This window comes from Lipotes vexillifer, unplaced genomic scaffold, assembly GCF_000442215.2.
Source record: "Lipotes vexillifer unplaced genomic scaffold, Lipotes_vexillifer_v1.1 scaffold443, whole genome shotgun sequence".
NCBI classification, from domain to species: Eukaryota; Metazoa; Chordata; class Mammalia; order Artiodactyla; family Lipotidae; genus Lipotes; species Lipotes vexillifer.
The window spans coordinates 302,464-317,289 of record NW_006779163.1 but is presented as its reverse complement, the minus strand read 5'-3'; the positions used below and the strand labels follow the sequence as shown (position 1 = coordinate 317,289).

Sequence of the window (14,826 nt, the reverse complement as noted above, 5' to 3'; positions counted from 1 at the left end):
GGCTGCTTTCCTGGGTAGATTTATACCATGTTTTTTTCTCGGCTCAGAGCCTTTTCTACTTCCACATGAAACCCGGAGGGCAGCCGTGTTCCCAGAATAGTCACCCCCTGTCTTGAAGACTTGGGAAGATCATTTTTATAAGTCAGTGTTTACAAGAAATTAACTGATGGCACACAGCTCGGTGCCTTGGGTCCCTGTGGTCTGAATACAGCTGAGGAACTGATAGCTCAATTGAAGAACATTTATTGAGCACCTGCTGTGGCCAAGCCCTGTGCCACGTCCTGAGGAAAGCGCCTGGGAGGTCAGTCATGAATGGGGGCTTTGGGAAACACGCCTGACTTTTGTGACCATCTCTTCGTCCGTAGGCCAGGGATACGTCTTTGTGTCATGATGATGACACTTATTCTGTGCATTGGGCCAGTGCCTACTGAGTGCTGTGCAAGGCACAGGGGTGCAAGCAGTAAGAGAGACGTGGGTACCTGACCTTGAGAGCCTACAACCTGCTCCAGGGTGTAGCAACTTCCCTCTGCCACTGTAGTGAATGACCACAAACTCAGTGTCTCAGATGAGAGAAGTGCGGAGCAGCGAGCATCCCACAGACACAGAGGCTGAGCTGGGAGTCAGCCCAGGGGCTCTGAATCCAGAGCTCGGGTCCCTTCTACTTCGCTTGGTAGCGTGTCACGGCGATCAGATGGGGCTTGGGTTGAGCCCCAGCTCTGCTACTACTGCCTGACTTAAGGCCAGTATTGTACCTCTATTTCCCCATCTGTAAAATGGACATCAAAGCAGTGCCTGCCTTGGGGTTGCTGAGTCAGGTGATAGAGTATAAAGCTTGTGAAATATGGATCCTTGTATAAAACACACGCAAGCCAACATTTATAGCACACTTATGACGTCTGTGAAGCGCTTTACACACACAGTTGCATAGAACTCTCCCAAGAAACACACGATGTGAGTAACTGTCCACATGCCCACATTAGAGCGGAGGTCACCAGGGTTCCAGGACGCGCTTCCCACGGTGACGCGCTCCACTGGTCCCCGTTCGGCAACAAGTCTTCTAAAGAAGCTTTTGTGGGCAGAAGAGTTTGTCAGACCAGCTCAAAACTTGGACAAAGTAGCAGCCGGAAGCCCCCCACCCATTCCCTGCATGGCCACCCCACCCCCCGAGCCAGCACACCTCCCGGGGAAGGGCCGCCCAGCCTGCAAGGAAGTACTCCTTATCCCGGTGCGACAGGGCCGCTCCCGGCCACGTCTCCGAGCAGCCTGGCTGCCGCCGCCGCTGCCTTCTGAGCTGCCTGGGCTGCAGACGTCTGGCTTGGAGTCTCGGGCCAGATGCAATAGGGCAAGCTAAAAATAACCCGGTGGGCGGCCCCCATCGGGAGTGCGGGTCGGCGCGGGGGGCGGGGGGGCCTGGGCTGGGCGCGGACACATGATCCCCGGGACCCGGCCAAGTGGAGCTGAGACCGTACGGCAGACCGTGCACACTTCTGCTCCACACTTCCAGGACCCACCCCCCACGCCCCGGCCAGAGGGCCCCTCTCCTCTGACCATCTGGGAGGAAATGCCTCTGACCAGCTGCAGGATGGGCAGCGGCCGGAGGAAGGTCAGCTGGACTGTGTGCTGCCTGCTGCTGCTCCTTGAAGCCAGTTCTGCCAAGAATATCTGGAAACGGGCATTGCACGCGAGGCTGGCGGAGAGGACCCGTGTAAGTGCCCGGGCTGGGGGGTGCTGGGAGGAGATGGGTGATGCCCTCACTGTACGGTGTACAAGCGCCCCGCCCAGATGCGGACAGCACAGGGCAGCCGTCCTTCTTTCTTTATCCGAGTTGTGCCACAGTCGGGTGGGGAGCAGAGGCAACTCACAGCCCTCCAAAGATTCCGAGCCTGGGAGTAAAGAAGGCAGGGGCCCCTAAAAATGCGCAGGGGGCCGGTGACGTGCTTTTGCCTACCCACGTTTACTTTCTCCTGACAAAGAGCACCTGATTTTAGAGTCCGAGGACGTAAAACTGAGTGTTTGTCTCAACAGTCAATAACCATATGTCGATAGTCGATAGGATGCAATTATGCTTCCGTGCCATTCCTGACTCATTCAGTAAACATTTAGTGGAAACTGCTCCAGGCCGGGCGCTCTGTGCGTTCCTGTAGGTACAACATGGAGACACCAGCTCCCACCCTGCAGGGTGGTCGAGTGGGGGAGGCAGTCAGGTGACATGTGACAGCAATACAAAGGGTCGGCTCGCCGTGGTGGGAGGCAAGGAGCATGCGCCTTGCAGCCCTAAGTCTGAATCCAAGCTCAGCTGCTCACAGGCTGTGCGACTTCAGGAAAGTTGTTGGACCTCTGTGAGCGCCAGTGATCTCATCTGAAAAAGACAGATTGATGCGTTCCTTTCAGTTCCTTTCATCAAATATGTACGTTTGATCGCCACTGTTTACCTAGGTCACTGTTGCCTTAGGCTGTGGGGATGCAGACTTATATGTCCCCAAGCCTTGGGAGACTCATGTTACCCCACAGGGCTGGGCTTGCAGAGAATGAATGAGAAGTGAAAGGAAAATGTATACAAGCGCACCTGATCTCATTGTGCTTTGCAGATACTGCGTTTTTACAAATTGCAGGTCTTTGACAACCCGGCCTTGAGCAAGTCTCTCGGCGCCTTTTGTCCGACAGTGTTTTGCTCATTTCTTGTCTCTGTGTCACATTTTGGTAAATCTCCCACTACCTCCAACTTTTTCATTTTTACTCTATTTGTTATGTTGATCTGTGGTCAGTGATCTTTGACATGACTATTGCGAAAAGATCACGACTCAAGGAAGGCTCAGAGGATGGTTAGCATTTCTCAGCAACAGGCTATTTTTTAATTAAGGTGTGTACATTGAGTTTTTTAGACATAATGCTATTACACACTTAATATGCTACGGTGTAATGTGAACCTAACTTTTAGATGCACTGGGAAACCAAAATATTCATGTGACTCGCTTTCTTGCAGTGGTCTGGAACCCAAACCAGAGTATCTCCAAGGCGCGCCGGTAGTGTATTTGGTGACAAGTGTTGAGAAGGGAAATAAAGCAGGAAGGGGACTAGGAGAGAGTGGAGGTGGGAAGGGTGTCACTTTAGATCCCCCACCCCAAAAGGGAGCACAGAGGCATAGAAGGTTCAGGAAGACAATACCAGCACTCTCAGCATATGGGTTAGCAGTGTAAATGACTCCATATCTGTCAAACAGCGCATAGCGAGTGGTCCTTGCGTCTTGGTGACTTTTGCTCAAATATTAGGAAATGGGTTGGTGTTTGCTTCCCCAGGTGGAATGTAGGTTCCTCACAGTAGGGCCTGATTCTGTCTCCCTCAGTGCAGTGTTCCTGTTGCCTGCCATGAAGTAGGCGCCCCATACATTCTTGTGGGTAAATTATGGGCAAGTGCAATGGAAGCACAGAAGAGTGTGTGCAGCTCTGCCCCAAGAGAGTCAGGGTTTTCCAGGATCAGGGACTTTCAACCCAGGGCTTTGAAGGATGAATAGGAGTTTTCCAGGCAGAGAAGAGGGAGAAGGGAATGTTTAATGACCCCAGGCACCATGTGAAATGAAACTGTATTGAGGCTAATCTCAGCCTCCAGGGCTCACACTCTATAGGTCAGGCAGGAGGCCACATGGGTGTAGAAAAGCATAGTAGCAAGTGAAATGGTGGTAGGTATTTGGAGGGAGGAGAGAGACCCTTGTCAGGTTGGACTCCCCCGTGCTCTTTGCGGTCCCAACAGGACGATTTAGGCCTCAAAGCATCCAGCACTTTGGTTCTAGGACCACAGAGAGATTTCCAATACATCATCTGGCCTTATCTCCACCTTGTCCTGGAGCGTCACAGGGGCTGATGCCGTGACATCTCACTAGGAGGAACGAGGAGGCTAGGAGGTTGGGGACGATATGCACTGGGGGTCAGGGGGAGTCTCTTTAAAAACACAGGCCTGGGTGGGCTTCAGGAACCAAATTACTTCTAGCCACCGTTTGTCAGAATACAAGCACTTTGAGTTTGTACTTACTGGACTGGAACTCTTCCCTGCTATCAACAGACATCAGCTTCCCTCTCCGGTGCCCAGACATGGGAGAGGTTTGTGCCCAGATTGTGCCTCACAGAGAGCCCCTGGGGAAAGACAGGCTGTCGACTGGTGGCTCAGAGGATAAGGAGGTTGGGCAGGGCGCCAGGCCTAGGAATCTTTCAGTGACATCTCTCATGAGCTGTGCAGCCTCAGGCTGCTTGCTGCCCCTCTCTGGGCCTCAGGTCATTACCTGGGAAATGAAGACAAAGGACCAGATGACCTCCAGGGCCCTTTCAGTTCTGATTCTAACATCCATGCAAATGTCCAACAGGGAATCTAGGAGTAATAGGAAGCAGCTCCGCATATTCAAGGGCAGGACTTCTTACGTGGCCCCCATTGCCCACCCCAAGCTGGGTCAGCTCTTCAGCCTTGGCCCTGGACCCCATGGGGCAGGTCAGGGCGAGGAGAGGCCAGGTGTTCAGGATTATGCTGAAGCCAGCTCATACCCACTCCAGAGAGTTAAACAGCCGTTATTAAAAATGAAGTCATGGGCTTCCCCGGTGGCGCGGGGGTTGAGAGTCCGCCTGCCGATGCAGGGGACGCGGGTTCGTGCCCCGGTCCGGGAAGATCCCACGTGCCGCGGAGCGGCTGGGCCCGTGAGCCGTGGCCGCTGAGCCTGCGCGTCCGGAGCCTGTGCTCTGCAACGGGAGAGGCCGCAACAGTGAGAGGCCCACGTATCGCAAAAAAAAAAAAAAAAAAAAAATGAAGTCATATAAACTTACATAATTTACATGGAAAAGGAAGGAAGGAAATCCTCCTTATCAGAAACATATCACTTCCTAATTATTTTGGTTGCATTCTTTTTTTTTTTTTTTTTTTTGCGATACGTGGGCCTCTCACTGTTGTGGCCTCTCCCGTTGCGGAGCACAGGCTCCGGACGCGCAGGCTCAGCGGCCACGGCTCACGGGCCCAGCCGCTCCGCGGCATGTGGGATCTTCCTGGACCGGGGCACGAACTTGTGTCCCCGGCATCGGCAGGCGGACTCTCAACCACCGCGCCACCAGGGAAGCCCTTGGTTGCATTCTTACCATTCTCCCTGCTCTCGAGGTCACTCACGTCTGTGGCAATCTGCCTGGTAGAAACACCATTTCTCGAGGAGCTATTACACTTCTCTTCCCAGTTCCTCATTCAGTGGCCTCACATTGGTAGCTTGAAATCAGCCGCAGTGAGAGTATTTACACCGTGGAAATTGGCAAGGGCTGCACATGGAGAACTGGGTGTTAAACCTGGACCCGCACGTGGCTGCCTGCATCTTGGCTCCTCCCCTTCTCAAAGCCCCGCCCCTTGACAGAGTGGGCAGAGGGGGCTGAGGGGGTCCTGGGCATTTCCTGGATGCTGTGTGCATTTTCCTGCCCAAGAGACAGTGCCTGAGAGGAAGACACGGGAGGCCCTGTAGGGAGGCTTGTGAGGAGAAGGCGGCTTGTCCTCCATGAGCCTCCGTTTCCTTGTCTGCAGCGTGGGAGACGGCAGTGCTACTTTGCAATCCAGTGGAAAGAGTCCGAGAGTCTTCAGCTTGGTGCCTGACCAGGGAACACCTCTCTCTGTGTACTAATAAAACACAGATATTTACGAGGCTAGATAAGGCGGAAAGGAATAGGCTCGGAAGTGGGATGTTTGTCAGTAGCCCAGGAGGCTTTCTGGGGAGCTCAGGGTCAGTTCTGTGGAGCTGGTGTTTTGGGATTTGCTTTCCTGCCATTTGATGAAAGTTACAAGAACAGTTCTTTGCTGAGTGTTCCTATGTGTCAGGCCAGGCTGTCTCAGGATCCTCTGAACAAACCTACCAGGTGGGACTTATTGTAGCCGCCATGTCGACCTGGAGACTGGGTGGCCCCGTGGTCCCCATGTGTCACTGTGGCTGTGTGTCTGTTTTGTACCCTAAGCTCCCATTCGGGGCAGCTGGAAATGGCTAGGCAGTTTGCACCCTGCCCAAAGGTGCCTGCCCAGCGGAGGGGCAGTGTGGGGCTGCAGCAGCCCAGAGTGAGGATGTAATGCATCCTGCCGGACGGGGCACCCCTTTGCACTCGGCCTGCCCAGAGCAGCATCTTCTGGTGACGAGCACAGAGGCCCTGTGCAAGGCGTGTTCCCCAGTCTCCCCAGGCTGGTCCTCCTTCCCTTGTTACTTCTGTGAGCTCGAGAGCTTTCTGGCGCATCTTTTATTTTTTACTAAGTTGGCAAGAGTGGGAGAGGCAGGTGGCCTGGAGCTGTGGGTACCTCCCCTCCGCTCTCATCATTCCCTGAGTCCTAAATCTTCACCTTCACCCTGGAAGCTCTGTCCTCGGAACACGCTTGGCCGGCACACAGGACGGGCCAAGGTGCTCGGGTCCATACCGTGGGAGCAAACGGAGCTGAAGGACCACGGCCTGGCTTGCTCAGCCCAGGCTGGGACGCCTCTGAAGAGTGATCTGGACAGTTTCTCAGAGGTTGCCCTTGGGTTTGAGCTCCAGGTGCCCAGGGCAGTCACCTGGGCATTGACGGTCCCCAGATGGCCCCCCCTTCCCTGCCTCACGTGCCCCCTCCCCTGCTAGAGCTGCCCGGACCCTCTCGCAAATATACCACCTGCGCTAAAATCCTAGTCTCAGGGTTTAATTTTGTCTCCCCTACCCCCAAAAAGATCTGTTCAAGTCCTAAGCCCTGGTGCCTGTGAGTGTGACTTTATTTGGTGTAATTGTAGTGTTATTAATTAAGATGAGGACACACTGAAATTAGGAAGGCCCTTAACCCACGTGGCTGGTGAAGACAGCCAGAGTGCCAGAGACACTCAGGGAGAAGGCCGTGTGGAGACAGGGACAGAGACGAGAGCGATGCATCTCAAGTCACGGAACTCCAAGGATTGCCGGGAGAGACACGTGGAACAGATTCTCCCCCACAGCCTCAGAAGGAACCATCCCTGCCGACACCTTGATTTTGAACGTCTGCCCTCCAGAGCCGTGAGAGAACACAGCTCCATTGTTTTAAGGCCCCCAGTCTGTGGTGTTTGTTACCACAGCCCTAGCACACTCATACGGTCAGCCTCTGGGAACCAACATGGTCAGTTCTGTTGCTTGCAACCAGCAACCGCAATGGTAGACGCTTCCCAGATGAGGGAATTCCGGCCAGAGCAGAGAGTGACTCACCCCACACCATTCTGGCCATGCACTGGTGAAGCTATCACTGTGCCCTCAGCGTCCTAGAGGCTTTCCTTGCTCCTTGAAAGATGTGAGATTCATTGCACCCCTGCAGGACCCCATCATCAGCACCACTAGGACGCATCCATCTGGAGGGGAGGGGCTGCTCAGTGGGCCCTGGAGCGTTCATGGTCAAGACCCCGCAAGTCCCCCCTGGGGGCTGGAGAGAGGGGACGTGACATACCTCGGTGAAGTGCCCCACTGTAGGCTAGGCCCTCCCCGAGGACCTAACTCAGAGCCTGACCCGTCATAGACTCTCAGAAACATTTGAAGAACTAGGGGGAGGAGCTGGATGGATGGGCGGGTAGATGGAAGGGAGGAAAAACAAATGAGTTGTGTGACCTTGGGGGTGACTTCCTCCTCTCTGAATCTGGCTTCTGTACCTGAGGTTTCAGTCCTGAAATTGATTCCAGGTGGAAACGAGCAAGGGGAAAAGTATCTAAGAACCATGTGGTTATAATCTGGGACCCTGCATTCGAGGAGGCAGGAAAGCAGAGGGAAACTTACCTGTCATAGTGGCACTAGGCACGGTAACCAAAGTGGAAACAGCCCAGATGTCCAAAAGCTCAGGATAGATCAACACAACGGGGTCCATCCGCACAATGGAATATTATTCAGCCATAAAAAGGCATGAAGCACTGAGACACACTCCAGCATGGATGAGCCCTGGAAACATTATGCTCAGTGAAAGACGCCAGTCAGAAAAGGCCACGTAGCCTGTGATCCATCTGTATGAGATGTCCAGAAAAGGCGCATTCATAGGGACAGAAAGTAGATCAGACATTGCCAGGGGCTGAGGGTGTGAGGATGAAGGAGGGACTGCTTAAAGAGAATACAAGTTTTCCAGAAACGAACACAACATTGTAAATCAACTATACGTCAGTTAGAAAGAAAAAAGAATTTGTTTGGGGTGATGTAAATATTTTAGAAATAGATAAGAGGCAGTTGTTGCACAATATTGTGAATTTAATCAGTGCCATAGAACTGTACACTTAAAAATGGTGAAAATGACAAATTTTATGTTATATTGAGTTGGCCAGAAAGTTCATTTGGTTAGTGAATATATTGTTCAATAAAATTCTTGGTGAAAACGAAAAATGTGTCTTTTATTTTTGCTTAAAACCAAACAAACTTCTTGGCCAACCCAATGTATTTTACCATGGTGAGTTTTTTAAAAAGCAGTGGGAACCTAAGGTACATCTTAGGGATTCTCTGAGGGGCTCCTGGTCAGGCTTGTCTTAGCTTCATGGTCCCCTCCTCACAGGCCCGTTCCCTGATCCCCTATCTAGGTCTCTTTTAAAAGTTTTCTTAACTTCTCGACTTCTTCATAACATTTACCTCCCTTATTATGATCTGCATGATTTTTTTTTATTCTGGCTTTGTTTCATTTTTCATTACCTACTTTCACAGATGAACAAAAAGAAAGCAATTCGTTTGCTTTCTGTGTGGTGTTGGGTTGGTGTTTGTCACACGTCCTGGAGCTGAGCCACGCGTGAAGGCAGGGCCAGTGTCTTCTGGTGTAGGTCATGCATGCAGCCAGTGCCTGGCACGTGGTAGGCCTGGGAACTATGAATTTACCGTGAAATGAATGACTAAGTTACATTAAAACCCTCTAGAGCAGAAGAGCAGGGATGGAAAGTTCTAGAAGACTCTCAGGTGCACAGCAGGGCTCAGTGGACACCAGCTGGAGGAGTTGGCCAAGTTTGCACTCTTGCCCTCGACATGCACTGAGATGGTTTGTCCTGGTGTGAGATCCTGGGTTTTTGAGTACCTCTCCGAGGACGTCCCGTTAGCCATGCACCAAACCCTGCTCCTGGAGCCCAGCATGCCCTGGAGGTCTCAGGGCGTCAGGAAATGGCATTCAATGTACACTAAACTCTTAAGCCCTCTGTTCCAGGGAGAGACATATTTTTAGATCTTTGACATCCGAATTCCAGAGGAAGAGCAAGTAAAGCTTAGAAGAAAATTGGCTTTCTTCCTGCAGCAAGCAAACCGGTCCTGGGGTGCATATTTATTGGTCAGGCCGTTAACTCTCTGGAACATTCCAAAGAAGGGTAAAGCTCTTGCAAGGGAATGAAGGGGGTGGAGTGCTGAGGGAGGGATGCGGGTAAACTAGGGCAGCTTTGGAGACTGAATTCTTTCTCCTTAAATGGAAATGGTTTCAGTTTTTTTCCGGATTATGAAAACAATGATGTTTACTCTGCACACATTCAGACAATACAGAAAGTCACAAATAAGTAAAAATATTCTAAATTGTCTGAGACACGAGCTCTGTTGACACTTTGGTATGTGTGAGTGCCTAGACTTTTTCGTGAAGCAGGTATGCTCGGCACACATTGTTTTCTTAATGGTATTTTGTTCATATTGTTTAAAATTTCTTTATTGAGATGAAATTCACATACTATACAATTAACCACGTTACAGTGGACAATTCAGTGGCATTTAGTGCATCGACAGTGTTGTGCAACCGCCACCTCTATCTAGTTCCAAATTACTCCCATCACCCCAAGAAGGAGAACCCAGACCTATTAAACAGTTGCTCCCCACCCCTCTTCCCATCTCGCCCCCTGGCAGCCACCAGTCTGCTTCCTGTCTCCATAAATTTCCCGATTCTGGACGTTTCATATAAACGTGATCACACAATACGTGGAATTTGTGTCTGGCTTATTATTCATATTGTTTTGTACCATGCATTTTTCATTGAACGATGTATGGTGAATACGTTAATATGATAGATCCGTGTCCTCGTTTTTTTTTTTCTTTTTTTTTTTTGCGGTACACGGGCCTCTCACTGCTGCGGCCCCTCCCGCTGCGGAGCAACAGGCTCCAGACGCGCAGGTTCAGCGGCCATGGCTCACGGGCCCAGCCGCTCCGCGGCATGTGGGATCCTCCCGGACCGGGACACGAACCCGCGTCCCCAGCATCGACAGGCGGACTCTCAACCACTGCGCCACCAGGGACGCTCCCGTGTCCTCTTTTCAAAGACTTCTATGGTGTTCCAAGGTGTGGATCTGCAGTTATTTGTTTATCCAGCCTCCTTTGGTTGGACCTCCAGGCACTTGCTTCGGTGGACTCTGCATTTGGACTAGTGGAATTGGGCTTCCCACTGAAGCAGCCCAGAATTGGAATTTCCCTGCCTGCTTCCTGAAGATATCAGAAGAATGGCTTTGCAAATCTATAGAGGCCTCCAAAAACTCCCCCCAGGGTATGAAAAAAAAAATAGCCACCGAGTCGAAACCTTAAGGGAACCATCTTTATCCACGTAAGGCATACGGCGCTGGGACATTCTTGTCCGAGCTGTACCGTAAATGTATGTTCACAGCTACTTTGAAGCAGACTTGCTGTACCATCCTTTTGCAGGGATGAAAATGAAAGATGGAGATCATGGGTTGTCTGGGATGTTCGTGAAGGACGTTGTCAGTCAGGGGTGAGCTGGGATTTGACATGCTGTTGTTTTATTTTCAGCTGAGTGGCAACGGAGGGCTGGGGCTGGCTGGGGCTGCAGAGAGCGGGGGCCAGGACGAGTTCTTTCCAGAATGTATCCCTTGGGGAGGCAGTTACAGGACTACATCCAGAGCTGGGGCTGGTCCAGAGGCGGGCAGGAGGCAGGGGCGTGTGAGAGAGGGGGACCCCGAGCCGACAAAACAGGAAGAATCTCACAGGCGAGACTGAGGAGCAGCTCCCCAGATCCAGGCTCCTGGGACAGGAAATTGCCAGAGTCAGACAGACCCAGGTTTGAATCCTGCCTCTGCTGCTGGCCAGCTGTGTGACCTGGGGCAAGTGCCTTTAATATTTCTGTGTCTCAGTTTGCTCATCAGTAAAGTGGGTTAATAATAGCAGTGAGGGTTATGCTGAGAATTCCGTGAAATTCAGTATGTGAGGACCTAGCACAGCGTTGGCACGCAGTGAGAGCTTAATAAATGCTGCCTGCCCTGCAGTGATTATGAATCAGCCTGCCCAAGTTCTGAGCCTGGCGCTTCCCCATATGGTGAGTATGCGCCTCAGTTTCCTCCCCTGTACAGTGGGGTCAGCAGGTGTAACTACAGGGGAGCGATGGATGCTACCTCAGGGGACCCTCAGGGAGCAGTGCTGGGGCGGCTGCTTCCTCTTAGGAACTTTGCCAGTTGTTTACCCCCATCCCCCCCACCGCGCCCCCCCCATCCCTCCCTAGAAATGACGGCACTGCTGCGGGAGGGTTTCTTGTTTGTGCATCTTTAGACCCCAGTTAGATCCTGAACTCCTCGGGGGCAGGGACCGGCTCATAGGTTTCTTTTGCATCCGCCTCAGCATCACACCTAAAGCATCATCAGTGTGTGAGTGAATCGAGTGCGGGAAGGAGAGAGGAAGCAGGAAAGACCAAAAATAAAAGTAATGATAAAACCAAGCGATCAGCATCGCTGAGCAGAGCACCCACAGATGTGATCTCATCTGCTCCCTCCACAAATCCCTGCAGCGGGCACTTAATTCTGGGCCCATTTTGCAGGTGAGGAAGACGGAGGCTCAGAGAGGTCATTTTCCTGTATGATGACACAGCTACAGGGGTCCAAGCCAGACTCATCTAATTCTCGCACCTGAGCTCAAATCCCTGACTGTTGAGGAGGTCATGGCCTCAGCGCCGTCCATCTTGGTACACTTGAAGGTGGGATGTAACCCCTAAGTTCTCGCCCCAAAGGAAGAGGAGGCATTAGCTGGGCAAGGAGAGGGAAGAGTTCTGAGTGCAAAGGACAGTGTGCAGAAGGCTCCAAGGCGAGGAGGAGTTTGGGGTCCTAGCAAACCTTCAAACACTGACCCCAGACTTATATTCTGGATGCATTATTTTGGCTTCAGGAGGGAGGAGTGTAATATGACCCTTCTCCGCCGGTGGCCTTGGGCAAACCTTTAATTCTCTGAGCCTCGGGGGGCCTCATCTTTAGAGTGTGGATAAAATAGGACCTGCCCCTCCTGGACTCACGTGACCAAAGGCGTGTACAGATGCTGGGGGAAAGGTACAGCATTAAACAAACACGAAGGGACAGCTCCACATTCAGTGCAGGCCACCTGGCTTGTGGAGCCACCTTCACAGGGACATTGTGCAGGTTGTTAAAATGCCTAGAAGGATGAGGATGCCTGGCACGTGGTGGACCGCCAGTAAGAGATGCCCGTCATTGTCACTCCTCCATCATTCTCATCATCACAGCTTTCAATCAACCACAACAAAAATGAACTGAACACCTGCTCTACACCAGGCATGGTCGTAGGTGCTGGGGACACAGGTGGGAAGAAGGCAGAGTCCCTAGGAGGACACGTTGTAGGGGGAGAGAAACAATAAACCGAACAGTGAACCAATACACGGTCCTCCCAAGGGTGATCAGAGGTTTGGAGCTATGTAAGGCAGGCAGAGGGGAAGGGGAGCGCCAGCTACGGGCGCATGTGAGCAGAGACCCTGGACCAAGTGAGCGCTGGAACCAGCCAGGCATCTCAGGAGGGAGACACAGCCCGTAAAGGCCCAGAGGTGGGACCTCAGACAGGCCAGGGCGCTGGCCAGGAATGAGCAAGGGGAGAGTGGTGGGACGACAGGAGGGAGGCCAGAGAAGTGGAGGGGCAGGGGCATGGGGACAGCTGGGGTCTGACCTTTAGCCCAAGGACTTTGGCCTTTAACCTTTAACCCCCGTGGGCTGGGAAGGTGATCTATTTATTTCGTTTATAAAAGTCCGTTCTTTCTCAGAACACCAGGAAACATCCTTTGTTTAGGACCCTCTGTGAGCATCTCCTTGCATGACATGAAATATTTTGCAAAACATTTAATCCTTTAATCTGGGCCCCTCCGTGAAATCGGTTCTTTGTCACCCAGGACCATCTGTTGTTCCGGCAGCACCATAAATCACTGGGGCATTTGACTTCTAAAGCGCTTATCTCTTTTGTTTTCTCCAAATTCCGAGAACCGACATTTGAAATTTCCCTGGAGAGCACCCCTGTTAGGGGCTGCCCTTAGGAAGTCACCCACCTGGGAGGCATTGCAGGTGGGTGGAAGGCGTTTCCCGTCTGATCTCCAGGTTCTGTTAAATTTTATAAATGAGGCTTGATGTGAAAACAGGCTGGGCGGAAAAACCAGCCGTCCCTTCCCAGCCACGCACAGGCATCCTCCCTCACCCTCCAAAGGAGGCCAGGGCAGCTGTCACCTCCAATTAGGTTTCAAATGGCGGGGCCCCAACGTGGGTCCGATGTTGCTAATTCTTAAGAAAATGAACTGAGTTAATGGTGCAGGATTATGTGCCCTGCCTGCACCTTGGAAATTATTCCTGAGGATACAGGAATGTGGGGCACCCAGCCGAGCAGAGGATGGCAAAAAGGCTGAACCAGGAGTTAGAAGATCCAGGAGTTACAAGGTTGCCCCTTTATTTTGGCTTCGTTTCCGCCAAATGTTGGCTTTGTATTCATTTTTGCTTTTCACAAATTAAATGATTTATATAAAGGAGAAAAGATGAATTCTCTGGGTACAAACTACTATACACAAAATAGGTAAGCAACAGGGGTCTACTGTAAAGCACAGGGAATTATATTCAATATCTTGGAATAACCTATAATGGAAAATAATCTGAAAAAATATTTATGTATAACTGAATCACTTTGCTGCACACCTGAAATTAACACAATATCGGAAATCAACTCTGCTTCTATTTAAAAAAAAAAAGAATTCTCTGGCTGAAGCAGGGAGGGCCAGGAGCCCCACCCTCCCCAGACTGCACCCCTCCCCCGCTCCACTTGGTCACGGTTTCCTCCGCTACCCCCACCCCGCCCAGTCTTAGCCCCTGGTGGTGGGGGGTGGGGGTGTCCCTGGGAGGTAGTTTGAGAACCACTGGTCCTTGTGATTGCACGCATTGGCAGATGCGTCTGGTCGGGATCTGTTCTCTGTGACCCAACGCCCCCTACTGGGCGCTGGGAGCAGCGCGTGGAGTTTGCAGCCACCGCAATAGCTGTGGCGGAAGGACTTTCATGCATCCTTGACCTTTGAGGGCATATACCATTGTGTAGCTTGCCTTTTATTTATTTATTTGCTAACATATAAGGTTTTTCCTGTCCTTAATCATTCTTCTTAAGTACTCCTACCTTTTAAGTTTTTTAATTGTCTTCTTTAAATTGAAAAAAAACTCAATGTGTTCATGGCAATATATTTATTGGAACCTGTGCAAAAGAGCATGCAATAAGGGGAAGAAAGTGTACAATAAGGAGAACTCTCCCTTGGCTTCAGAACCTAATTCTTCTCTCCAGAGGCAATCTTTGACCAACGGCTGCTGTGTATTCTTGTATATCCTTCCAAAGTTGTTCTAGGCCTGTTAAACATATGCATATTACATGTGTGTGCATATGAATATTTGAAAACATAGGTGAAGAGCAGACAGACTGTTCTATATCTTAATTCTCTTCATGAACCACCATCTCTTGGGGATCTCTCATCAGCAGGTTTAGTGGCTGCGTGCTACTCCAGTCTGCAGACGTGCATTATTTACTTGGACAGTACAGGGTGCAGGATTTTGCAATACATATATGTTGGGGGAGATCGGGGGATCAGTGGGTAAAGCATTTTAGATGGGTGGAGGGG

At 51.3% G+C, this 14,826-nt stretch overlaps 1 protein-coding gene across 1 annotated transcript in view; it reads left to right on the top strand.

Annotated features, from left to right (window-relative positions):
- The first annotated feature begins 1,561 nt into the window (after nucleotides 1-1,561).
- The window catches only part of WFDC1 (WAP four-disulfide core domain 1), a 25,445-nt gene continuing 12,180 nt past the window's right edge, over nucleotides 1,562-14,826 (top strand). The window contains 3 exon segments of the mRNA XM_007452519.1: nucleotides 1,562-1,705; nucleotides 7,946-7,966; nucleotides 13,938-13,981. Of these exon segments, the coding sequence (XP_007452581.1) occupies nucleotides 1,562-1,705; nucleotides 7,946-7,966; nucleotides 13,938-13,981 (209 nt within the window).